This window comes from Salarias fasciatus, chromosome 20, assembly GCF_902148845.1.
Source record: "Salarias fasciatus chromosome 20, fSalaFa1.1, whole genome shotgun sequence".
NCBI lineage: Eukaryota > Metazoa > Chordata > Actinopteri > Blenniiformes > Blenniidae > Salarias > Salarias fasciatus.
The window spans coordinates 7,699,588-7,723,476 of NC_043764.1; the positions used below are offsets into that span (position 1 = coordinate 7,699,588).

General features: G+C 44.6%; 2 protein-coding genes across 4 annotated transcripts in view; both read right to left on the minus strand.

Moving 5' to 3' along the window:
- Positions 1 to 1,399: 1,399 nt before the first annotated feature.
- On the minus strand, positions 1,400 to 11,355 carry tmem115 (transmembrane protein 115). Its single transcript, XM_030118520.1, has 3 exons — positions 9,888 to 11,355; positions 8,264 to 8,628; positions 1,400 to 5,794 (listed from the first exon to the last, which is right to left on the minus strand). Exons 1-3 carry the CDS (start codon positions 10,377 to 10,379, stop codon positions 5,482 to 5,484), a joined length of 1,170 nt encoding a protein of 389 aa, XP_029974380.1. The 5' UTR covers positions 10,380 to 11,355; the 3' UTR covers positions 1,400 to 5,481.
- Positions 11,356 to 14,018: 2,663 nt separating this feature from the next.
- LOC115407889 (helicase ARIP4-like) overlaps positions 14,019 to 23,889 on the minus strand; it is a 76,013-nt gene continuing 66,142 nt past the window's right edge. For 2 of the 3 annotated variants that reach the window (XM_030118455.1, XM_030118454.1), the window contains exons 5-22: positions 23,437 to 23,657; positions 23,158 to 23,340; positions 22,908 to 23,041; positions 22,064 to 22,260; positions 21,706 to 21,909; positions 21,463 to 21,601; positions 21,201 to 21,378; positions 20,875 to 21,093; positions 20,654 to 20,772; positions 20,400 to 20,524; positions 19,754 to 19,853; positions 19,452 to 19,657; positions 18,639 to 18,814; positions 18,047 to 18,243; positions 17,737 to 17,936; positions 17,488 to 17,577; positions 17,029 to 17,124; positions 15,800 to 16,920 (exon numbers count right to left, since the gene is read on the minus strand). In XM_030118455.1, coding sequence (XP_029974315.1) covers positions 15,800 to 16,920; positions 17,029 to 17,124; positions 17,488 to 17,577; positions 17,737 to 17,936; positions 18,047 to 18,243; positions 18,639 to 18,814; positions 19,452 to 19,657; positions 19,754 to 19,853; positions 20,400 to 20,524; positions 20,654 to 20,772; positions 20,875 to 21,093; positions 21,201 to 21,378; positions 21,463 to 21,601; positions 21,706 to 21,909; positions 22,064 to 22,260; positions 22,908 to 23,041; positions 23,158 to 23,340; positions 23,437 to 23,657 — 3,905 coding nt within the window. Of the gene's footprint in view, positions 16,921 to 17,028; positions 17,125 to 17,487; positions 17,578 to 17,736; positions 17,937 to 18,046; positions 18,244 to 18,638; positions 18,815 to 19,451; positions 19,658 to 19,753; positions 19,854 to 20,399; positions 20,525 to 20,653; positions 20,773 to 20,874; positions 21,094 to 21,200; positions 21,379 to 21,462; positions 21,602 to 21,705; positions 21,910 to 22,063; positions 22,261 to 22,907; positions 23,042 to 23,157; positions 23,341 to 23,436; positions 23,658 to 23,889 lie in introns of all 3 variants that reach the window. The other variant, XM_030118453.1, reaches the window with a different exon arrangement.

A 23,889-nucleotide genomic window follows, 5' to 3' on the forward strand; every position in this document is an offset into this window, starting at 1 on the left:
CGTGATACTTTATCATAAAACACTGATTTATTCATCAGAATTATTATTCCAGAGAATGTAAATAAATATTTATGAGGAAAAAACTACCTTAGATCCCCAAAACTGTATCACTGTTATTTTTACTCATCAGATAAAATAGTGTTTTTCTTAACAGGAAGTTTTAAAACTGTCGGTTTTAGTTCAAGGCTTCGAAAGTGATCAATGCCATTTAATTCGAAAGAAAGAAGTGGTGTCGTTTGTTGAAGCTCAGTCATAACTCTTTTCACCATGACTGGGCGTAATGCGCCACCTGGCGGCCGATTGAGGCATTTCAATAAATACAGGCTAATGCAATGAAACCTAAATCTTTTTGTTTTCAAGGTTTTTCTACCCCCTTACACAAAAAAATGCAATTGTTTCATATAAGTCAAAAGTTCACCATGTCTATGGTGTATTTTAACATTTCAATTTTCATCAAGTTCTTTGAGGATATGCTCCAATAACTGCCTCCCTGGGTAAAGCCAGGAAAAGTAAGGTAGCAGTACCACATCAGGTGAAGCACATCCACTTCAACACAGGACTTTTCCTGCTGCTGCTATTCTTGATTTTATAGTATAGAAAGTGGGAGGTGAGGGTCAGGTTTGTAAAGATATAAAACACCTCTGTGATGATCTGTGAGGTGGAAGAAATGAGGTGGAAGGAATAGCAGAAAGCCGCCACCTCTGAGCCTGGTTCTGCAAAGGTTTCTTCCTGTTAAAAGGGAGTTTTTCCTTTCCACAGTCGCTTATGCTTGCTCATGTGGATCGGTTGGATTTTCTCTGTAAAATTGTCTAGAAGCGACCACGTTGTAATTGGCATTTCATAAATAAAGCTGAATTGAATTGGAAGGCAGTGAAGCTGGTCACATCTGTACTGAAAAGAAGAGAAGCACAGCTGACATGGCCTCATCGACTTTACAGGTCAGATATGTTAAACATTTAGCGTAAAGATCAGATTGTATATTTTTTAATCCTGAAGTTTGTGAACGTAGCTTGGTCACATAGTGAAAGTCACATTTCAAAAGGAATTAATCTTTTTCAAGTTGTAATAGTGTCCTTAATTTACCAATCTCCACAAAATTAAATAAAAATTTAAAAGTTCTCCTGATAAATAATTCAGACACACTGATGAACGTATTTATGTACAACAAAAGACAAAACAATAGCACAACTTTCATACAATCCTTTTTTATTTCATATAGAGATAAAGAAATATATTCAACCTAAAACAAAAGTCTGTGCAACAGCCACAGTTACAGCGAGAAGAGTCATTAGTGTGAAGAGGATCTGCCAGAGCAAAAGTTGAGACTGAAAACGATTTAAGAAAAAAAATAAATCCCACATTGACCTTTGACAGGAGGATGAAGAGAACAACCAGCAGCGATCAGAGTTCAATCCAGAGGGTGTTTTTTTTTTTTTTTTTTTTTTTTTTAATCTTCAGGTCACAGGGGGTGCTGTTCCTCCAAACTCACTGCTCCTTCTTTGTAATCCCCCAAACGACAATGTGTTGTTTGGTAAAGTGGCTGAAAGATTCAACAGCGTCACCATCGGCACACGCAGCGACCAGAACACACTAGAACTGCTGATGAAGACGTGAAATTATAGAGACAAATTAAGCTTATAAAAGATGCATGCGGTACATGATGTTCAAGGGGCGCCATGTAAAACTAACATCATGCTGCTGCTGGACATTAGGTGGTCGTCTGGAGCGGCTTTGTCCTCCTGGCTTTCAGAGATCCGTCTCTTAAAAAAAGGCTGTAAAGTTCCAGGAGGCAAACGACGTATCGCAGCTATTCCAGTAGAACGTCGCCAAACTGCTGTCTCTGGGATGAAATCAGGGTGGTTATTTTGTGTTGTTCTATTTGAAGTTATGCCATGCAAAAAGCAAGAACATCACATATGTAGTTCTTATGTTAACTTAAAACATGAAAAGTTTGTGAAATGGATAAATAAATAATGCACACTGTGCTGTAGGTACAACTTCTTAGCCCTGTTCTGCATTGCAGTTTCTTTGCTGCCTGAATGAATTACAACAATGATCCAGGTAAACCAGTTCTTTAGCTCAATTACAGCATAAATAACATTACAGAGCATTTAACTAACAAGAGCATAACTTCATATAGACAGTAAACACTGTGGATACGCTGAATGTACGAGTCTGAAAAGACTTCTGTACAGTGAAAACATTAAAATACATTTTGTATTTTGCAATTTTGCATTAAAACAAGATAAAAAGAGTGCAGAGTGAACACCACTGACTCACTGCTGCCTCTCACTCGTCTACATATTGTACCATGAAGTATATTATTATTTTCTTTTGTTCAGACTGGAAATCAAGACTTTGAGTTTGAAATGTTAGAGATTCATGCAGTTGAGAAACAAATAGCTGTGAGTAGGAAACTCAAAATGTAGGTGATTTGTATCTTCTATCAGCCACTTTGACAACAAACCAACAGAAGAAAGTACAATAACTGGATGGAGGTTTTGAAAAGTCAGCATGCCCACAGTGCATCAACGGGACAGTCGTGTCCAGGAAGAGGAAGAAGATCTGCCTATAAATCCAGTGAGGAGCCAGATCGCGTTCCGGCAGAACCTTCATCGTTCTTCACCCTCTCCTACACTCCTTCAGACTGGTCTACAACAGGCCCAATGCTGGAATTATTCAAACAGGCAGCAGACGTTTACAGAGAGAGCGGAGAAAAAAAAAAAAAAACACTGTGGAACAAGCCTGACGCAAATCACTGGTCAGACGACCAAGAACCAGATTCCTTCTCACTGATAAAGTTACGCAACTTTTCCACGTTGCATCGGTTTGATCTGCAGGTGTTTGGATGTTTTTTTTCCCTCCACATTGCTGATTTTTACAGTGCGATGGGAGATGAGTAGAAGTAAAGCTGGCGTGACAGAACAGTCGACAGCTGTTTGCAGACTGAGGAGGTCTGACAGTGACAGTTTGGTTCAGTTCTGAACTAACTTCCGGCACGGAGTGCAGTCTGAGGTTTTACACATCACCTCTTCGATTCAGGACTGAAACATTTGAATCTCGGAATATTTCACTAAAGGAGTGGCCCAACACTGAAAACCGCAGCAGGGTGAAGTAAACAGGAGAAACAGGACAGAACACACAGCTTCTAATATGGCTTATCACTTCCCCTTCGAACACATTTCATCAGGGAAAAAAAAAAAAAAATCAGCTGAATCATGGAGAAACAAGTTTACAGACCTTCTTAAGTTTTTACAAATGACTTCCGCCATTTGTTTAAAAGCAAAGACTCTGGTTCTGCAATGCTATACCCCAATACAACATTAAATATGTGAGATATGATTTACAACAAATTAAAAGATGCTCAGAGTTTATATCGAATCTCAAAGACTGATTAATTAAAACGTGATTTTAACAGTTTTCCCACATTTAGATATTTCTGCAAACTTTCTTTTAAAGTTTTTTCCATTAAACAACAATGTTGAATTAAATAACAGTTTAGCTTTCAAATGTCAAATTCAGAATTAATGTGTGTAGATTTCTAAAATACATGCAACAAGCTTGTATTATTAGAAAAAAAAACAACGTAAATGTGAATTAGCTGTCCATGTAAGAAAGGTGATTTGTGTAATTTGCCACCTATGAAAAGATCATCAGATTTCATTTCACCTCTAGGTCTGCCTTTGGGGTAAGGAAAGGAACACATTAGAGGTGAAACAGACAAATCTCAAGGTTCAGATCATCCGGCTTTTGAATCCAACAGCCGTTATTGTTCAGATGGAAGCGAGAACGGATGAAAAGTGACTGATCTGTAAACTCGGTGTGAAGCTGCTGCAGTGATCAAGTCACTGCAGACTCGGGTTCTGCTTTGTGTCCCTTCACAGCACGTCTGATCATTCAAATCTCTGCCGTTACCTTAAAATGGTAAAAATGTCTGAATGACTCCTCCACTTCCTTCTGTTACACCATAACAGGAACTAGCAGATATGTGCTTTCTTCACTAGTTCAGCGAACGTTTAGCCTCGTGCTCGCACGTTTGGCAATCGGGTTTCAACTTATCACCACTGTAATTGCGACATCTGTACTCATTTATTGTCTGTCAATAATTTTAATTCATACAGACATTTGGGAAATTGGGAATTCATTGATTTGACAGCTACCACAACAGAACGCAACATTTAAATTGCAGACTGTGTGCAGATATAATGAAGAGACCATCAGCTTTGTGAGACGTTCGGGGTCGTCCACATGGAACAATTCAGCTGCCCATCAGGCTCATGGTCAAATTAAACGTCGCCTGAGTGTGACGAAGGTGAGGAGGGGAAGGCGTGCTGAGCGGACTGCAGATCAGTGCAGGGATCGTCTGGCTTTTTGGGGTCAAGGCCGAGAGCACGTCGGCCACTCATGAATCAATGTGATTACACATTAAAAAAAAAAACTAAACAAAAAAACATCAGTACAGTCTGTTGATCTCTATTTCTCCTGCACTTGGTCACTTCTCTTTACGTCAAAAACGCACCCAGATCACTATTGCTTGAACAATTCTCACATCTTTTCAGATCCTAAAACATGGATGTTCACAATTTAACAGTTAAAAAAAAAAACAAAAGAAAAAAAAAGTAAACCAAGATCAGTGGATTTGTCGGTCACACTGTCAACACATAAGTCAACAGAAATGAAGACAGAAAAAAAAAAGCCTCCACCACATGACAAAGTGGGGCAGTAAAAAAAAAAAAAAAAAAAAAAAAAAAGCATGTGGATCTAAAAGAGTAAAAGAGAAGCCAGGTTGTAAATGACCTGGAAAACACTTTCCACCCGGCACTTCTTCTCATCTTGAAGTTTGGTATGGGAGTTCATCAGCAGGACGGACCTGCAGCAGCGTCTCTCCTCTGGTCGGCACCTCGTGCCGAGTTCATGCTTCTCCTACTTCCTGTCTCGCTCCTTGGCTACTCGTCGCAACCGGTGAAAGCTAATATCCTCCGCACCGTCACATCCGGCGCGAGTCTGTGTCGCTTTTTCATGACAGGCGATTCAAGGACAAACACGGCTGCTCCGAAAAAGACTTAGAAAAAGAATCGTGTACACCCATTCTGTTATTTATTATGAAAGCAAGAAGAAGAGACGCATGAAGCAGTGGACAGAGCTCTGCGGCTTGAGATCGAATCCGGACAAGACTGATTTTTTTTTTTTCTGACGGTCAGAAGGGAGAGTAGAAGCAAAGTGTTCACTCCGCCCAGAGAGAATTTACAACCACCAAGTCTGACCTGGACAGTCTTCTGGGCTTGGCGACGTTGACGGAGCAGTTGTGAGCACGCGGCTGCGCGTGCGGATTGGCCCGAGATCTGGTGTGTGTTACTGAGTGTTTGCCTAATCACTGCCACTGAACACACCTGCATACTAGTCAGGGACACTGAACACACTAGTATACTTGCCAGTGACATCGAAATGAGCGTGCGTATCTATACACGTGTGTCCTCGCTGCTATGATCTGGACGGGGCGTCCTCGAAGCTGATGATGCTGGACTCCGGGTGCTGCACCCCGCCGGAGGAAGGCGCCCCGCCGCTCTGGGACATGGAGGACGAGGAGGTGGAGGAGAGGGACATGCCGGCAGCTGTTCGTGGCGCGGAGGAGGAGGAGGAGGAGGAGGCGGGGTCGCGTCCGCCCGGGAGGAGCGGCTGCGTGTCGGTTCTCACTTCGTCCTCGTCGTCGTCTTCCTCGTCGTCCATGCTGGGCCACGCCGACTGGTCCTCCACACGCTTTAGGCGCTCGTTCAGAGCTTTTAGGGCCAGTTGTCTGGGAGGACAAAGCAAAGACATGCGTTCCTTAATAACGCCAGAGGGAAGTACAGGGGTGCCGAACACAGTTTAGTTCAGGAAACACAAAATTAAAAATGCAATAAGTAACAAATTTACTCTAAAAACAGAAACATTCCCATTTGTCACCAAGTATGGAAGGAACATTCCCTTCAAACAATCTGTCTTCCTCATCAACAATGTCTTGCTCAAAGTTTTCCTTTCAAACAGAGGTACAGGCCAGAACAACTTTGGTGGGCGGGGCTAGCCCATCACCACTTCCTGGTTCCAGAACCAATCATTTGAGAGTTCCCAAACAAGCAGTGCAGCATTCTGTGTATTACATCTGCGCCGGCCCTAAACTGGAAACCTGTGTGACGCTCTCCAAAGGAGAGGAGGGGGAGGGGAAGGGAGGAAGAACACTATGTGACACAATGTTACTTGCTGTGCCTTTAAACCTCTGCATAACCCGATCTGCTGAGGTGTTCCACAGACATGATCACGTTATGTTCTGTGTTACATTCCTGCCACATTTAAGGTCACAGCAGCATTTTTCCTCCAATCTGTAAAATCACGCTCACAATCGAGTTCCATCCACATTAATAATGTAACTCACACTAAAGTATAGACAACACAGAGATTCTGTAATTCAATATAATGACATAAGAGATAAGTAACAGCATTTCTGGACTGTGTGTAACAGCTGAGCTCACTGAACTCCCAATGTGAACTCCCAACAGATCAGAAAAATAAAACAAGACTGGAGAGAGAATCAAAAGCTTTTGTTGTGTTTGCATTCAGCTTTTCCCTCGATACTACTTGAACTCTCATCAGTTCACTGTATTCACTGCTTCACACTGGTTTTACTTCTGGAGCTGACTCTGTATAAATACCTCATGATCCACTCCTTAAAAAGTAAAAGAGGCAATCAAGTGAATGTGGAGCAACTATGGTCAAAGATCATAATTTAAAAAAAAAAAACTTGATTAAGGCAATTCAGTCAAGAAGGCACACCCGACACACCCTTCTAATGGCTTTGTCGGACTCCATAAACCCATTATTAGAGCATGTATAGATGAATCTTAATGTAAGTGTACACGTCTGACTTTAAAAACCAAAAGGCTTTGGGTATTCAGTGAAGACTGTGATAGAGGACAGAAACATACCCCAAAGACACAAGTGATAGCGCTGACTGAGGAGAGGGATAAAAAAAAGTCTTTATGCAGTGAACAGAGGAGGCATTGTCTGCACTGACATTGTTTGGAGTTGTCATCCAGTAGTTATTTTCTAACCTGCTGCTAAATGGAACATAAAAAGAGCATTCAGGCTCAGTAGAGGAAATGATATTTTTGTTTTTCTGCATTGGGACTGAATTACACCGACTTCAGCTATGAATCTACATCAGCTTGGATTCCTGCTTTAATATTACAGATGGACATTTCTCCTGATTCAACTCTTTAAATGACCGAGAATTTAATCAACCAGTTGCTCGTAACATATTCCATTCAGCAGAGGTCTGAATCACCAGCTAATCAAAATCAAATATTTACAAAAGTCTTTAGATTCACGCACACGGCCGCCACGCGTGTGTCATATTGGAAGAAACAATTCATCCAGGGAAGGAGCTGGAATACAGGTGGACACATAGCGAGGTGTGTGCATTCAAGTACGATTATTATTATACGATGATATTCTCTCGACCACTTCAGGTCGTGTGAAGTGTGAGCAATGTTGACAATCTGTATAAGAGTGACAACGGTGTGTGTCAAGCAGTAAAACATCAGGAGAAATGAAAGCCATTCAAAGTCAAGTTACAAACGGTTCTGTCCACCTTTTATCTTTATACGAGTCAGTATACTTTGACAGGAGTTTAATTGATTTAGGATTGAAATAATGAAACATGCTGGGATATTTCTGATTGACATTACAGACTATCATTATTATCAAGTTCGCCAGTGAGCAGCCATGCCTCTGGATTTGCCCAAAGACAAACCATCAGTTTTCGCCATATCGTTTTTTTGTGCTCCTCTTTATCTTTTTCCATGTTGTTGAAATCCTGGGTCAGGATTTTGTACTCAACTAACTTTTTCCAGTCCAGGAGGACACTGACATCCTCATGACATCACGACATCATCTGAGTTTTGGTTTGACTCTGAAAACTTTGATTTCAGTTCAATATGTCCACGAGAGCTTTCAGATTCCAGTCATAGTCTGATTAACACCATGACTTATTTAGGTGTCCTGTAAACACATTTAAAAAAGAACACAGAGGCTCACCAGACGTTCCAGCAGTAATTAACATGAAAGACAAAGCCTTTTGTCAGACCAGTGTGTTGAGATCATTAAATGGGTGTGTGTGTTTGCACTGTGTGATGTGAGTGATGATCAAGTTGCAGAACAGCTAACAGAAATGATCGGGATCACACTGTTCCCTTCATATGAACAACTCTTCTTTGACTCCATTACTCACCTCCTCCGCTCTGCATCCTGTGGGTCTGTCCCTGGGAGGCTGATGGTGATGGAGGAGGGCGCGCCCACATCGTATCTCTTCACCATCTTCCTGCACACCTTTATCTTGACCAGGGCGGCGTGGACCAGGCCTGCCAGCAGCCCCACGGCCGGCTGCAGCGCCTCAGGGAAAAAACTGGCGAAGGCAAAGTGGTCGGACATGTCCCCGCGGCCCCGGCTGTGCCTCTGGTAGAAGCGGAGGTAGACCCATCCAGACAGGGCGCCGAAGCTGTACGCTGCCAGGGGAGCGGCGCTGTCGAGCAGCCCGGAGAGACGCAGCAAGGCCAGGAGGAGCAGGACCAGAGCAGGCGCTGCTTTGAGTCTTACCTACAGAGAAAACAGAGAGAAGAATCCATGAGGGCAGCTGTCACTGTGCCCACAGATGGCCTCAGCTGGCAGTTCCCACATTTCACTCAAGCCAGCAGGACTGAGGAATGGGAACACCAAACAATAGCTGGTTACATGCCAGGTAACCGGCCTGCTGCAACGGTTTTTGTTGGCATTCTTCTTAGCCTGCTAAAATAACTCAAATTAAAGTGAAGAGACCAAGCTCAGGACACACTCACTGCACATGTGGGCAGCTGAAGCAGAGGAGACCAGGAGCTTCAGGGTTATAGCAGAAATGCGAAACTCATAAAACACTGGCAGCATGATGTTGTTATAAATGAATACGAACATTATCAGACCAAACTGATGCTTCACAGAGCAAACAATCAGCAGCTGAACCACCAACCTGGATGACTTTATCAGTAACAGTTCATTAAACTGCACAGTATGCTCACACAGCAGTTATTACACAAAGCCACGATGGCAAACAGACAAACATCACTCGTCAGAACAATATGAAACTCGTTTTCACTGCTAACAACTGAGTAACACCTTGCATTTGTGTATAAATAAATTGGATAATGACTACACTATCAAGTGATCTATTACTTCAACACAACAGCTCCAGGCTTCCTTCTGTTTCATACTGTTGTCATTTATGTAACTGTGAGATGTGGTGGATCAAATTTTGTAGCTGTAATTCCTGTTTCAGGTGTGTTTGTACACGTGATACATACCAAATACTTTACTGGAACAAACCAGAAAGTTGTCTGCATAAACACACAAACATCATGAGGTTTTCCTGTTGGTCCAATTTATTACACAAAACCCTGTGTGTACTGGAGTCAAATACTGTTTTACCAGGGGTGTCAAGCTCATTTTGACCGAATTAAAACTCCTCTTCGCATAAAGAGGAACCTGAAACTCTGTTTTTCTAGTCTTAAAACTTCAGTTTGGAAAAACCTGTTGCTTCTCATGCTGTATGATTTGTGCAGTCCTCACTGTGTATGTTTTAATCAATTCACCTCGTACTATTAATTTGATGCTGAAGAAAAAGTATACAAACTTTTACTGTGGCTTCTTGCTGCAAGAGGTTCACGATCTCAGTGTTATGTCTGCTTAGTATTCTAAAAATTAGAAATATTGTTTTTATTGAAAAACTACAGTATTGTATGTCTTTATTATTATTATTTTATCTGTGGCAATATCATCCAGCAGGCCAGCCTGGACACAGAGCATGTTTCTCTTTATAGCCTCACCTGTGGCACTCGAAGGACTGTCGTATCCCCCATGGTCTGCTTCAGGGCCACCAGGACACCTCCCAGGAACCCAGCTGCTCCATTGACACGCACAGCAAACAGGTAGTCCAGGTCAAAGGTGGCCACGTAGGTCAGGAGGTAGGAGAGGCCAGCCAGGAGGCCTGCAGACACGTTAACCACTGCAAAGAAGATCAGGAGCTCCAGGGCACCCCACAGAGGCTCCAGCAGGCGCCCACAGGCCATGACTGTCCCCACGTTGGCTGCCACACCCCAGATGTGCTGCTCCACCACCCCGTGGGTCACCAGCGTCCACACCCAGAAGTTGGGAGGAAAAAGGTAGCCCGGGGTCACTCCCAGGGCGTACGGTGTGTCGACGGCCCATGACAGCAGGTAGAGCAGGACCACCACAGCACTGATAGTTTTGACCACCACACTGGTGCTGGCGAGGGCCGCCAGGAAGTGTTGTCGGGCCACTGGCAGGTAACGATTCATTTTGATCGGTCTTGAAGAGTCTTTGAAAAAATACACCCAAGCGAGTGAAAAAGATAGTTGCTTGTGTTGCAGCAGTGTTTGGATGCTAATGTGAGATGATTGATGCCAGATAAGACAGCATCAAAATCCAACATCCAGTGTGAGTCTTCATCCGGGACACTGCCTGGACCTGTCTTGGTAAACCGTAGCTTTGGTAATCAGAGTCTGCTCTTTCTGTTGATCTTTGTTGTGAAATTCAATGAGATACTTTTAACCTTTACAACATATTTCTGCAGCAACCAGATAGTAAAATGCAGAGGCAAACAAGCACCCAAGTGGATTCTTACAGCTCATCAAAGGTAGCAAACTTTGGGCTGCAGTAGATAAGCATTCAGGTGTGATAACCTCAGCTGAAGAACCTTCAGTCAACCGACCCGGTGACCTTCAGGAGGTGTAAACTGAAGCATAACTCGATTCCCCTCCAGCTAACAGAGAGGTGGTAGGAGCCCAGTTTGCAGATCCTGGTGTACACAACCCACAGAGTGCCAAGTTGTTCACATCCTGGCTGAGTTAGCCTGCAAACACGGCAGCGCTAAGGTTAGCTTCTCTTTATACCAGGTCCGACGCGGAAGAGCGGAGAAGTTTCGTCTTCAGGTGGAGACAGAGCAGACGGCGTCAGTAAAAACCTGGAGGGTGACAGCAGCCGACAGGATCGGGTCCCTGGTCCGGTGCGGGCTCTCCCTGCCTCGGCCCGGCGTCTCGGGGGCTAAACCCGAGGATTTCCCGGAGCTAGCAACAGGCCCTCAAAACAATGTTGGAGACGCCCCCGAACCTGCGCCACTTCCAGGGAAGTCCTCCGTTTTTTATGGCGCCACCGCAGCTTCATGCGTCTATTTTCTTCTGCCTCTGTCTTTTGAGAGTTGGCAGCCCGAGAAAACGATGAATAAAGGATCTGGGCAGACACTTCTCCTCCCAGTCCGACCACTCGGCTAACTGACCTGCGCCGTCTGCCACCGTCATCGACGACAACGTCAAGTCACGTAACGCAGCGCGCCGCAAAGCACGCTGGGAAACGGAGTTCTTGCAAAACGCCTCACCAGACAGGCCTTGGTCGCGACAAAACGCACATTTATGAGAACATACGAGCATTATGGCTACTGATTCAACGAGGAGAATTAACTAACATTAAATTAAACATTTTAAAAATCGCATTACATTGCATATATCATGCATTTTGCAGTTGTTTTCACTTCCAAGTGCAAATAACCTAATCATGCTGTTTAACCTTTTTGGGGAAATCCCTTTTTTCTGCATTTTACCCATTCTACTTCTTGGATGCAGTGCTCTACGGTCTCACACAGGTGACCTGTTCATGGTGGGAATCAAATCTGTAAACCTCAAATCTCAAGTCCGCCACTCTCGTCTCTCAGCCACTGCAACTCTTTGTTTGAATTAGTAAAGTCACATACACAAAACATGAAACGATAACACACACACAGAGATGCATTCAATTTATTCTGAACCATTTGAACTCACGTCACATTTTCCACTGAAGACAAATCACATACAAACAGGCTGTCACGGGAAAACAGTGAACAAGGGCACAGACTGAACAGGACCTTCATCCAGAGTCATCAGAAACAAAGATTTAGATCTCATGCATTTCTGAATATAGAATATAAAAACTCATGTTTCATGAAGGAAAACCATACTTGCGGTTCAGTCTCCACAAGCCTCATGCTGATTTGATTGTTGCCATCGCTCATACTTTAGCTTAGGAATAAACTTTGGAGGCATAGTTTCATTTTATCTATATGCCATACTAGGTGATGATTTTTTTTGCATTTTGCTGTGCACTGTTGATTAAACTGATTGAGAAGTAGCCATGGTTTTTTGTGAAGTCCTCAAAAATCCTGATTGTGAAACTTTGTCATTCAGAGACAGCCTCAGAAAATAAGCTCCGTGTTTGGAAATAAGAATTAACTAAATCAATGAATAAAAAACACGAATAACCAAATATGAATATAGTCTACAGTAGTTTTGACATAATTTTGAGTCATGCAGTAGTATTTATGGTGTTTCAAAGCAGAGTGGCAAAAATAAACTTTATATTGTCCATTTCATTACCTACTGATATGAGACATGTTTGTCATCCCTATTACACAATTTGAATAGTTATATTAATACTAAAATCTTAGTGAGGGTGTTGAAATATAAGCTTATATCGCTGTACATCTGTAAAATGTCAACATTTTACAGAAAAAGCTGTCTTGTCAATTTAACATGTCATTTTTGTGTGTGTGAGAGTAAGGGGTGAAAAAGTTGTGTGTGAACTACATATGTAACTTAACTACCACTACAGTTGAAAAAAGATAAAATAAAAAAAAGGAAAAGTACTGTTTCGGTCATGTTTCTCTTTATTTACAAACTTCAAAAAAAAACAAACAAAAAAAAAAGGATCTGAAAGCAATCCAGGGTCATACACATCACCCATCAGTAATCTACACAACAGGCTTTGACTGGAGCCAATCCTCACAGACAGCAGATCTCTTTTAATCTTCTCCTCGGCAAAAATGGAATTCAGGCGGTCGGCTCGGCTGGTCCGACCACTTCGATTTGTATAAATAAATATGTAAATTCAAGTAGAGAGCTGTGAAACTACAGAGCGGTCAGTGACAACCGGACAGTTCGATTGCTGAGGAAACTCGTTCGATGGTCAACAGTTCAGATGAAATGGCGATGGACCATAAAAACAGCCACAGAAGAAGCCGAGAAAAGCACTTGATATTATTATTCTCTTTTCAGCTGATGAGTGGCTGGACTGCCTCGGTTTCCGACCCACTACTTGTGATTGAGCGTACGCGCACACTTATCGGCTCACGCTGAGTCGATGAGACATTCGTTTCCCAATCATCTGAGCTCATGTAAATAAGCACGTGGCTCTGAATTCGGCCGATTATCAAGTAATCACTCGGTGTTGGACATTCCATTTTTTTTCCCGTTAGGAAGAGCTGATCAGATATCGGATCCTTGTTACAAGTTTGATCCTGGATATTATCGTGCTCAGCGACGCAGTAATCGCTTGGTCCACATGCAAGTTCTGCACCTGTTCACATGCGATGGGTCAGACTGGCTGATCGTCAGTTTTTACCAGAACAAAATGGAAAATCATCCAACAAGCAAGAAAAAAAAAAACAAACAAACATAATCTGTAGTAACAACAATGCTAATATGACCATACAAATCTTACAAACAAGATAATGAAGAAACAAATGGAAAACCAAGAAAAAAAAAAGATGTTGTACAAAAATAAAAATACAAATGAATAAATATGCACCATTATAAATAAATTAATTTGGTAAATTCAAACATTGTAAAAAGAGGAGAGCAAAAAAAAAAAAAGAAAAGAAACAAGAGCAAAATAACAGTTTCAGTACGGAGAGTGAAGGGTGGGGAAATGCTGCGTCTTCACGTCAGTGAGCTGGTGGATTTTCTTCTTTTTAAAGCTCTGGCTGCAGCCGTGTTGGAGGAGATGGGCTTTTCTATGTGAGGACCCGAGTGGTGCATCGTGGGTAATCTAAAGGGGATCTTGGTCACACGATGAAGCCTTTTTTCAGCTTTCACCCAGACGTCGTGTAAAGACGTATACAGATTTGTGTCTTTTTTACAGTGCAGCACAGCGCAGAGATGGATATGTACGTCTCAACCGTTGCTGTGAGGATGACACACACAGTAAGAGAGGGAGCGTGTTTGTGTGTGTGTGTGTGTGTGTGACAATGTGTAAATTGTTGCTGTGGTGGATATTCATTCGGTTCTACATTGTTGAAAACATTATTTGGTCTCTTTTAAGACACGATCCTCTTTAACGGAGCTTCTCTGATGTGCTTTTCTTGTTTTTGGCGAAGCGACATCCCCTCTCCACAAGAAAACAGAAAAACAAAAAGTTTGGTTTCACGTCGAGCTCTGTTCACAAAACAATGAGATGACACAGAGAAAAGAAAACGCAGAGCAGAGGTGAAATCTGTGTCTGGACCAGTTAGCAAACCATGTAACACGAGTTCCTACTCTTTTTTTTTTTTTTTAGTTTCATGTTTGTTTTACTTCTATTCCTTTTGTAACCCTTAAAAACACAACACGCACAAACGAACACGGTAACGACGACGAGCGCAACCAAAACTCAGGCGCTGGCGAGCTCAGTTCCTCTGGGCTTGTACACATACATATATAGGCTTGAGTGTTTTGCATCGTTTTTCTCTAGGCTACAGTAAGACTGTGGGTGAGATCCAGAGAGCGTTTGTCTCTCCTTAACCTCTCCTCTCTCTCACAGTTAACATTCAGAAAGATGGAGGCAAAAAAGGCATTTTCTGTTGGTTGTTTCTCCGCTACGAGGACGACACCTCACTAGGACACAGTTTGTTTCTTCTTTTTTTTTTCTCGTATTTACCTGGCTGTTTTTAGGCAATCTTTAAAAAAATGACTACATAAATATAAAATACGCACACACCAAAAAAAGAGGAAAAATCAGATCTTCCCGTGTCTGATGCCTAAACAGAAGGAGTCTTTTCAAAAAGGCCTGGTAGAAAGGCATTTGATTAAGTATACATTCTTTCAATAGAGTTTTAAAGTTTCAGTAAATGTCTTTACCACTGTCCTCAACAAGCCACCAGTTTCTTTAGAATTCAAGGTGATCCCATTTCCTCTGTTTTTCTCTATGTGAATAAAAACGTACAATACCCTTGGCCTGGCAGTGAATTTCTAGGTTCAATCAAAACACTTTCTGAAGTTTGGTTTGCTCTTCTCACCTCTTTTTTTTCCACAAATATTCAGTAGCAATATTCAACAATTGACAAACAATACCATTTCAGTTATTTAACGAATTAAACTACCAGCTAATGTATGTCAAACTTTTTTTTTCAATAAGCATCTCCATCCTACTGTCATCTTTTTTTTTTTTTTTTTTTTTAAATGAAGCTGAAAAGCGAGCGATTCAACATTGAGCAAAGCTGCAGAACTAGAATCTCTAAAGTCAACAGTACAACTACTAGTGGCCGTCTGGGGTCACTGCAGGCCCACACTCAGCAGTACGAAGTCCAGTGATTAGCATTTTCATGCCCTTACAGGACGAAACTAACAAACTTGGAAGCCCAAAGTCCTCTGATTTCCACCGTCTTCTCTACTTTGAAGCTTTTTCACCCTTCTTCCCGTTTCACCTTTGAATCTTTAGCCTTCAACGGTCACCATTCTGCTTTCAGTCCCCACTCCAAGTGTTTCTTCAAGGTTGAAGAGACGACCAGAGAAAGCCCGTTTTGCTGGGACCGAGCTGTCATTCAACTTTTCTGTCCGTTTTCCTAAAGACCTTAATGGACCCTTTTCAACCTGCATCCCGGCAAATAGGACGTCATCCCATTTAAATGATTAGAACCCCGTCTGTCTGTCTGTCACTATCCCTTCACCTCGATCACATCATCATCATTATCCTCGTCGCCGTCGTCATCCGAGCTGCTGACGCTGCTGATGTCCCCGCCGTTCATCAGGACCGGGCCCCGGTGGCCCTCGGAGCGTGCCGAGGGGGAGAAGGAGGAAGGGGAGGACGAAGAGGAGCCGGACGCAGCAGTGGTGGGGTACTGCGACAAGAAACTGGCCCCGGCGGGACCGGGAGTGGCGGCCGGGCCCGGCAGCCCGCCGGGCAGCATGGAGCCGGTGTAGAGGCTGGCCAGAGACGGACTGTAGGACAGCGGGAAGCCTTGAGGCAGCATCCCGGCCATGCCGGCCATGCTGGGGCTCAGCATGAACGGCGGCAGCACGGCCGGGAGCGAACTGGCAGCTTTGGCTGATGCAGAGGATGATGAGGAAGAGGAGGAAGATGACACGGCTGGAGCCGTGGTTGTCGTGGTTGAAGACGGGGAGGAGGAAGTGGGGACGGCGGCGCCGCCGCCGCCCAGGCCAAACAGCTCCGGGTACATGTAACTGGCGTCGCCCAGCTGAGCCTGAGGGGACTGGAAGTAGTGCGAGCTTCGCCCCATGAATAGTGGATGTCCCATGGACCCACCCAACATGGCGGAGTTGAGGCCCAGGGGTGGCAGGCCGTACCCCCCGGTGAAGGGGAAGCCCTGCGAGGCCAGAGAGGCGGAGGAGTGCTTGCCAGCAGACGGCTGCTTACTGGGCCGCTCCTCACGGGACGGGCTGGAGGCTTTGCGCTTGTTCCCTGTTCTCAGGTCTTGGGCGGCATCCATGTTGATCGGGATCACGTCGGCCACGGAGGCGTCGCGGCGGCTCATATTTCCACTGTCAAAGTTGCCCCTGCTGCTGCCGTTGGCGTGAAGCAGTTTGGCGGCGGGGGGTTTGTTTGCGGCGCTCTCTGCCGCCCCCTCTGGCGGAGCCGCTGAAGCAGAGGCTGCAGCCGCCGTGCCGCCTGTGTAGCGCTGCAGCTCGTTAAGGATCCCGGGGCTGTCGGGCGACACCGGGCGGGGCACCGTGTTGGAGGCCGCCAGCTGCTCTCTGTCGGGGGAAAGGCAGCCATTGCTCCCATTGGTGGAACTCTCCTGAGGTGGAGCTTGTGAGTCTGAGGAGAAATAAAGGATTCAGATAAATCACTTCCAGAGAGGAGCCTGCTTAGGGGATATGCCAGAGCTGTGTGTGTGGTTCTGTTCAGGTAAATGAATAATCCTACCTTTAGGTGGCGTCATTGTGCTCTCCTCTGTGATCTTAGCCTTATTAGCTGCTCTGATGGCAAAGATGCGGCCATCAGTTGTCCTGATATAAGTCCCTGAAGCAGACAAGAGAGTAAAAATATCAGCACAACCATGTTCAGTCTGCTTTCCAAAATTAATACAGGCACTATATATATATATATATATATATATATATATGAATGGCGTAATTATTACAGCAAAAGAACACTTGTATGTATGTGCGTACAGTTATAAATGTGTGTTGATATTATGTTCATATTCACTGAACTTCCTGCCACTTGTGTGAGCAAAAAAGCGAGAGAGTTGATTTCATGTAGTAGTTCAGAGACACCAACAAATAACTATCTATTGGAGACTCATCTGATTTCATTCGAGGCAAATTCTTACATCTGACATGATGGAAAAAACAAATTCCTTGTTTTTCAAGAGTGCTTTACCTTTTGTGCCCCTGATAACATGGATGCTCTCGCCAGCGGTGATCCTGGCCTGCACGTCCGTCGAGCTGTTGGTGCCTGGAATCACAATGTCTACAAAAGACAAAGAGAGGAACATTAGGGTTGCTAGAAATTACTTTTTTTAATCAGTTAGAAAAGAAAAGATAATGATACTTAGGAGGAAGAAGAGAAAGTAGTACAGAAGAGGCTCAAAAAATTGCCACAAATGAAGTGGCTACACAATTTTCTTACCAGTAGTTGTGACGATTTTCTGCACAAACACTCCAGCTTTCTGCAGGCAGTTGACAGGAAAGCCTCCCATACTGGCCCTGGAGGAATCGCCGCCTTGGGTAGAACCTGCAGACGCCTGGCGGGGCATCATGGGAACTGGAGTTGACTGGTTTGGCCGGACACTGGCCACTGGCTTCTCTTCAGTGCGAGTGGGAGGTCGCCTGGAAGGAGTTTTTCCCCGCTTATTAATACTCGATTCACATTCAATCACTATATAATTTTTGTGAAACAACCAGAAGTAGGAAAAGTGTTGAAAGAGCTGTGAACTGACCAGTTTCTCTGGCTGAAGGCCGGGATGTTGGTGAGGCTCTGGTCACTAGCGGGGTAGTAGTGAGCGTAGGAAGGGCGGGTGTACGGAACCGAGGCCCTCTTCTCGTCTTCGTAGCCCTTCTTGGCCTCTTTCTTCTCAGCAGCGCTCAGCCTCATCTCTCTGCGGTCCATCAGGAGGGATTCATGGGGGAATGGTTGCTGGGAGGATGAATGAAGACCAGTGATCAATGTTTTGAACAAGAATGTATAATAGCTTTTTAATTTGAGACAACAAGTGTGTCAAGGAGAGGAGAGGCATCAGTCATTGGAGAGAGCTTCTTTGAAGCATATGTCAATGTGTATTTACAGCTGTCTGGCAGGGCTCCCATCAGAAATCTGACACAAAAATGGATTTTTCAAAGTCACTGACTCACTAAATTAGCAAACTATCATCCAAAAATAATAAATTTTTGTTGCAATTGAGTTTCCAGCTTCATAAAAACAGGATGAACAAAAGTAAAACTGAAACGTTGAGGCAGCAAAGACTGCATACCATGACTTCTAATCACCTCTAGAGGGCGTGCAAAGCTAAAGACATTCCTTTACTTATCTACCTTTGTAATGAGGTGAGAGTAGCGGTGCAGAGCCTTCCGGAGGACGCCCTCCATGCTGTCCTGGGGCTTCAGCTGGACAAGCGAGGGGCTCGGCTCCTCCTCCACAAAGTGAAGAAGAGACTCGACTTCCCTCCTGGTGAAGGTCAGCACTGGATTCAGGTCATCCACCACACGATCTGATGGCAAAAGAGGTGAGAGGGTAAAAAAATACAGCAATTTCCTGCAAATTTCACTGATCAAAGATAGTTGTGGTGGGAAAAGGCTCATTTTCACTGATGTTGTTGAGAGGATCAGTGGCCTGAATATGTCGGTGTCAGCGGTAAGTGGCAACACACACCCGGGACCGTTTACCCTGCCAGACAGGAGCTTCTTGGCAGGAGAGCTCTACTTTCAGCTTAAAGCTGATTATTTAGTTTAGGAGGGGGTCTGTTCATACAGACTGGTCTTTTTAAGCAAGTCTGATGACTGACATATGTTTGGAGGAGTTTTCATCTGAAGAACGCAAGACTCCATTCAGTGTGGTGGGTCAGAGTCTGTTTTTCGTTTTTTGTTTTGCTCCTGATGACTTTTCAGTGGACATTCATGTCAAACAAATACTTGAAGGCCATACTTCAAACACTGTATGTGAAATCTGCCAGTGTCAGCGACAGCCGAGTGTCAGTCTCTTCTTCGGCTACTGGATTTTATCAAACTGGTTGTTATTAATATATTAATATCAATATTCTAGATTGAAGCATGGCTGAAATAAAGCTAAGCTGACTAGTAAGCTTTGATGCAGTTTTGTTTGCTGTATTTTGGACATCAACAACTCACCAGACATGCCCTGTTTGGAGATCTGTCGGTCATAGATCTTCTTCTCCAGAGTGAAGTCGCACACCAGTCGGTAGATATGGCATGGCTTCCTCTGGCCGTAGCGGTAAACGCGACACACGGCCTGGGCATCGTGGCACGGGTTCCAGGAGGCGTCGAACACCACCACGCGGTTGGCACCGATCAGGTTCACACCTAAACATCCAGCCCTGAGGCCCGCAGAGGTCCACGCTAACGTTATGTGCACTGTTCTTCGTGTTTCTCTTAAAACATCTGTGTTGCTGCTATTGTGGATTGTGGATTACCTGGTAGACAGCAGAAAGACCCATGCTGAGGTGTTGGATGGATCATTGAACTGGTTGATGAGTCTCTCTCTCTCTGAGGCTGTTGTGCTTCCATCAAGTCCTTTAAAATACGGCACAAACAAAAATGTATTAACCAACTGAAAAAATAAAATATGATGCAGACACTCACTTGTTAATTTTGACAGGGACAATGCATTCATTAAAGAGTTAAGAACTATGAAGATTCAATTGATGAAACTTTCCATTGGGCCAGCAGTTCTGGAAATCACCAGCAGGTGGCAGCACTCATTGTAAGTCAATGGGAGCGATCTTGTACAATCACTTCATGCATTTATATCAATGTCAGAGTTCCAGATTGTACAGGATCACTCGATTTACAGAGCCCTTGGAGCAAACAAGCATTTTTAACAGCTGATGATCACACGTGGTCAATTATTGGTCTCTGACTGGCAGACAAGCAGTCAGCAGAAATTATGTATCAAATGAAAATCTGTATTTAATTAATGTAGGCAACACAACTAATTTAATGAGTCACTCTTTATCCCCTTTATCAATGGGATTCATTGACTGAACAGAAGGCTTGTAAATGTCTAATTACTCAGTCAACAAGACACACTCACTTAGATCAGAAGCACAGATCACTTACTGTAGTAGTTGAGATTGCGGACCCAGTTCTGGTTCATTCTGTCCTTGCTGGGTGCATTGGGTGATGGCGGAACTGGTCTCTTTGCTAAGAAATCTTCAATGACCGTCAGCGTGGACAAACTCTGACTGCAGGAGGGAGAAGTTGAAGAGATTAAACCTTCAAGGATGCAAACTCGAAGTAGTATTCAAGACGAGAAAAAAAACTGTTTACTTTCACAAAATTATGAAGGGACATAATGGCAGCTGATCTTTTACCTGAAAACCAGGATTTTGTCTCCCTTGCGGACGCTCTCCTCGATCAGGTGGAACAGCAGCACCATCTTTGCTGAGTTCTCCAGGAGGCCGGGCTTGTAGTCACACATGATATCTTTTGCCTGGAGAGAGAACAGAGTCTGGTTACACCGCTCCTAGATCGGCTCAACAGGCGGACATTAGAGTGAGGTTACACAGAAGTAGCTTCAAGCCCACGGACGTACCCATTCGTAGGTGATGACCTGGTTGGCTTTCTCCTGTAGCTGGTTCAGACTCAGGCCGCCAATGGGGATGGGATTGTCCAGGTTCTTAGACTTCTGATTGGGTGCTGTGGGGCATCGGGTTTGTCCTGCGGAGGTAAGGTCATCAAGGTCCAAGTCCTGCTCACTGGCAAGGTTTTCCTTCTGTAAGGCCTCGAACAGCACATCTGGATGGTTCCAAATCTAGGAAAAAGAAGTAATTGTAGTAGAACTTAAGTTCAGGATGTTGATATTAAATATCGTTTTCTTATTTTTGCAAGACATTAAAGAGAGATCTGGTCGGTCCACACCTTGCAACAGACACAAAAAGCCTTCAGCGGGTTGAGGCTGAGCCACCCTGTGTTCCCTGCTTCTCTGAAGCGGTTCATAAACTCGGTGTAGAGCGCCCTCTGCAGGGGCGACAGACGCACTAAGATGACATGCTCCTCCTTGGAAGGCAGCTGGTCCCTCAGGACGTCGTGACCACGCCTGCAAACGAGATCAGCAGAAGTCAGAATTTGCAAATTCGAGTGAGGTTTGGCGGAAATCCTGCCTGCCACTGTGGACTCTCACCTCTGTACAAAGCCTTCCAGCAGGCTGTGCAGGACGTGACTCCTGTACCTCATGAGCTGGATGTCCTGAGGCGTGCTGTCCACACACTGCCCGTTCAGAATGGGACGTTCAAACATGTTACTGAACTCCTGACGAGTGCCTGTGAAAGCCAACGCGAGATCATGTATCAGGAAGATGCAAAAAAAAATCCTACTTTAATCTCGGCGTGTTGTAGCGGGCCAACAATAAAATCCTAATCCGTACCAAGGAAGTCGGGTCGGACAAAGTCCACCATGCACCAGTACTCGATGAGGTTGTTCTGGAGGGGGTAGCCGGTGAGAACCACGCGGCGGCGGGTGCGGATGTTCTTCAGGGCCTGGGACGTGCTGGCGTGGCAGTTCTTGATGCGGTGTCCTTCGTCACAGATGACCACGTCTGGACCGGGCCTGGCCAAGGCCTTCTCAATACCTGGAAGAGCGGATTGGATTATATAATTTATTTCATGTATTTATCTACCTTTATTTAATCATCGCAAAATCCCAGCTGGATCTACGAAAATGTCATTTCCTTCCCTTTGTCCATCTACTTCCCCCTATTACCTCCGGCTCCCGGCGTGACCGACCTTTCAGTAGCTCCTGCTGCCTGTCCTCTTCATCCAGGTCGATGACGACGGGTCCTGCTGTTTTCTTGCTCTTCTTCTTCCTTCCGGCCACAAAGCTCTTCTTCAGGGACAGAAGGCGGTACATCTCGTAACCCATGAGCAGCACGCCGCCGTCCCGAGCCCAGTCCTCCACCACCTTGGCTCTGGTCGCCGTGTTCCTGGGTTTCATAAGAAGAAATGTCATGAGCACCAAGTGAAACTAAGACTGAATGAATATTTGAGTAAAAGTAAAGACAATTAAATGCGAACAAGAGAAGACGTATTGTAAATAGAGCAAAACAGTACAGATAATTTTGACAATTACAGAATGATCAGTCGCTTTATGGCGTTTAACTGTAGAAGCAAAAGGCTCACTCCTGTTCTTTCTTGAGCACATGAAGTCATGCTAGCTTGACGTATTTGAGCTAAACAGACTGGGGAAATGAGGTTACTGTGTCACTCTCACGCTGGATCATGCATCTACATGCTCAAATTGCAGCATTCCTTCCATTCATACACCCTCCACACACACACACACACACACACACACACACACACACACACACACGTGGAAAAGTTTCCAGTTGAAGCAGCTGTTTTGGAATACAGTGCTGGAGAGTCGTAAGGAAGCTGAGACAGATGGGGATTAAGCACAGAGTTGGACCACAAGGTCAGCTCAGTCTTTTTTTTTTTTTTAAGACAGATGGAACATTTCCTGTCTGGTCCTGATCTGTGAGTGTGTGTGTGTGTGTGTGTGTGTGTGTGTGTGTGTGTGTGTGTGTGTGTGTGTGTGTGCAAGAGGAAGAAAAGAGTCCGAAACACTCACTTGTGCTCATCGTTGAGGATGTGCACCTTGAACGTGCGCGGCGTCACCAGTGCGGGATCGGTATCCGGGGGCAACGCCTCGGGGGGCGGGACCCACGTGTTGAACTCTGCCAACCAGTTTTGCAATGTGTTCACCTGCAATTCCAGATGAAAATCGATCACTAAAACTCACCAAACTAAACCGTTGGAACACTCTTTGTGTGTCCATCCCCATCTCCAGGCATCTCCGTGTGCGATTAATGCGTGCTTACCGGGACAATGGCGAGTACGGTGTGAGCCCGGGTGTGTCGGAACAGGACGTCGATGAAGGAGATGACCTGGAGCGTTTTTCCCAGGCCCATGCTGTGAGCCAGGATGCAGCCGAAGCCGCTGCTGCTGCTGAACCTCTCCACCGACTCCACCAGGTTGTCGTACAGAAAGCGGATTCCACCGATCTGAGGAGAGAGAGAGAGAGGGAGCAGAGCGTGAAGAGACAGGACCGGGGAGCAAAGCAGTGGAATCGGTGGATAAATGCTGATCAGATTCGGTACCTGGTGAGGTTTGACTGCTCGCGCCAGCTGAGGCGAGAGGAAAATGTCCTGCTCCTCAGCGGGACGGTTCAGGTTGATCAGCACTCTCCCCTGCGCGTCCGGCTGGTTGAGGGCGTCGTTGTCGTGCGCACCGCTGGGCTCCGCCTCCTCCGCCTCGTTGGTGGACTCGCTGCTGATGTGAACGATGGCGTCGTCTTCGCCTGAGCTCAGATCGATGATGTCTGGGCAGAGTGAGAGCAGCATTAGACGGACACGGCAGAGGTTCAAACGTGATCTTTAAAATTTATCCCAACTTTTTATCCTTTTTTAAATTTAATTATTTAAAAAATGCAATTTAAGTATTTCATGAAAAATCTGATATTTTGACTTATTGGATTTAATCTTGTGACTCAAAAATTAAGATAAGAAAAGGCCTTAAATGTCTCAATTCTTGTGTAGTAAATTTTAAAAAAT